The sequence below is a fragment of the Strongylocentrotus purpuratus genome, unplaced genomic scaffold (genome assembly GCF_000002235.5).
Source record: "Strongylocentrotus purpuratus isolate Spur 01 unplaced genomic scaffold, Spur_5.0 spur5_contig_850, whole genome shotgun sequence".
NCBI lineage: Eukaryota > Metazoa > Echinodermata > Echinoidea > Camarodonta > Strongylocentrotidae > Strongylocentrotus > Strongylocentrotus purpuratus.
This window is the reverse complement of record NW_022145558.1, coordinates 499,638-501,694: the sequence shown is the minus strand read 5'-3', so window position 1 is coordinate 501,694 and position 2,057 is coordinate 499,638. Positions and strand designations below refer to the sequence as shown.

At 45.4% G+C, this 2,057-nt stretch overlaps 1 protein-coding gene across 1 annotated transcript; it reads left to right on the top strand.

Annotated features, from left to right (window-relative positions):
* Positions 1-496: 496 nt before the first annotated feature.
* Positions 497-1,440, top strand: LOC115927630 (uncharacterized protein K02A2.6-like). The gene is made up of 2 exons (XM_030993743.1): positions 497-1,351; positions 1,390-1,440. Exons 1-2 carry the CDS (start codon positions 497-499, stop codon positions 1,438-1,440), a joined length of 906 nt encoding a protein of 301 aa, XP_030849603.1.
* The last annotated feature ends 617 nt before the right edge of the window (positions 1,441-2,057 follow it).

The window sequence follows — 2,057 nt, the reverse complement described above, 5'->3', positions numbered from 1 at the left end:
GGAAAAAGGGACACTTCGCCACAAAGTGCAGAGATGGTTCAGGGAAGAAGGAGCAGACAAGTGGACCAAGCTTTAAACCTAGAGGAAAATGGGGACAGAAAAGGCAAGGTCACAAAGTGCGACAAGTGGATGAATGCACATGTCACTGTCAGAATAAGCAAGGTGATGAACAGAACCATAGTGATGATAGTGAGAGAGGATATGCATTCGCTATTGATACTGACAAGTGTGAAAAGGTGCCTGTTGTGATTGGAGGAGTACCAGTTGATATCATAGTAGATTCTGGAAGCACTGCGAATATCATTGACAGAGCATTATGGGAGTCCTGAAGACAGAGAAAATTACATGCTCATCCCGAAGGTGTAACAAAAAGCTCTATCCGTATACTTCTGTAGAGCCACTTCAGACCATTGGATGTTTTAAAGCTGTGGTCAAGGCAGGTGAGAGAAGTGTAGAAGCTGAATTTGTTGTCATTGCAGAGAAAGGCGAACCACTGATGAGTAGAAAAACGGCATTAGCCCTTGGTGTGCTACGGATCGGGATTGATGTGAACTCTGTGAAATCATATGTAGATATGAGAGAAGAATTCAAGCCAGTATTCCAAGGCGTTGGAATACTGCGTGATCGACAAATCAAGCTGAAAGTTGATCCCGAGATTAGACCTGTAGCCCAGCCAGTTCGAAGAACACCATTCGGTTTGAGAGACAGAGTGAAGGAGAAGATCCAGGAACTAGTCGAGCAAGACATTATAGAGCCTGTGGAAGAACCTACACCGTGGGTTAGTCCTGTAGTCATAGTACCCAAGCCTAATGGAGATATCCGGATATGCATTGACATGAGGCGGGTCAATGAAGCCATTGTGAGGGAGAGACATCCGATACCGACAGTGGATGAAATACTCCAAGAGTTGTCAACAAGCAAGGTGTTCTCAAAAATTGATCTAAAATGGGGATATCATCAGTTGGAGTTAGATCCTGAATCCCGAAAGTTGACCACGTTTGTAACACATTGCGGACTATACCGTTACAAGAGATTGTTATTCGGTGTGAATGCAGCACCTGAGATCTATCAGCACGAGATCCACAAAGTGCTTCAAGGACTACCTGGTGTTGCAAACATTTCTGATGACATCATCATTCATGGTGCCACGCAGGAAGAGCATGATGAGAGGCTTCGACAGACCTTGACACGATTGAAAGATGCAGGATTAACGGCCAATGCAGAAAAGTGCCTGTTTGGTGTGTCCGAGTTAGTATTCATGGGACACAAGTTGACAAAGGACGGCATCAACCCCACCAAGGCCAAGATTGAGGCTGTAGCAAACGCATGTGAGCCAAAGAATGCAAGTGAAGTACGAAGTTTCCTGGGCCTAGTGAACTTTTGTGCAAGGTTCATCCCAAACTTGGCAACGGTGGCGGAACCTCTTCGGAGGCTGACTAAGAAGGATCAGAAATTTGAGTTTGGCATGGAACAGAAGCAGGCTTTTCAAACACTGAAGGACAGTTTGAGTAGTGCCCATACTTTGGGTTACTTTGATCTAAAGGCCCCCACGCAAGTTATTGCAGATGCCAGTCCTGTGGGACTTGGAGCTGTGTTAGTGCAGAAGCAAGATGGTGAATACAGAATTATAGCCTATGCAAGCCGTTCTTTGACAGCAGTTGAGCAAAGGTATTCACAAACAGAGAGGGAGGCGTTGGGACTCGTATGGGCGTGTGAACACTTTCACGCGTATTTGTACTGGAACGAGTTTGAATTATTGACGGATCATAAGCCACTAGAAGCAATCTACTCACCCAGATCCAAACCATGTGCACGTATTGAACGATGGATGCTTCGACTTCAGCAGTACAGATACAGAGTAGTGTACATAGCTGGGAAGACGAACATCGCGGATTCGCTATCTAGGATGCTGGATGTGGATAAACTGAGAAGCTCTACATTGGAGGATGAAGCAGAGTCATTTGTTAGATTTGTTGCCACACACTCTACCCCGAGGGCAATGAGGACAAGAGAGATTGAGGAAGAATCTGACAAAGATCCAGAGTTGTTAGATTTGA

Bases quoted from the DNA above. Each gene is read 5' to 3' on its own strand.
- LOC115927630 (XM_030993743.1), top strand. From the start codon at position 497: ATGAGTAGAAAAACGGCATTAGCCCTTGGTGTGCTACGGATCGGGATT. The intron at 1,352-1,389 runs GTACGAAGTTTC...CTTTTGTGCAAG, and splicing joins AGCCAAAGAATGCAAGTGAA to GTTCATCCCAAACTTGGCAA.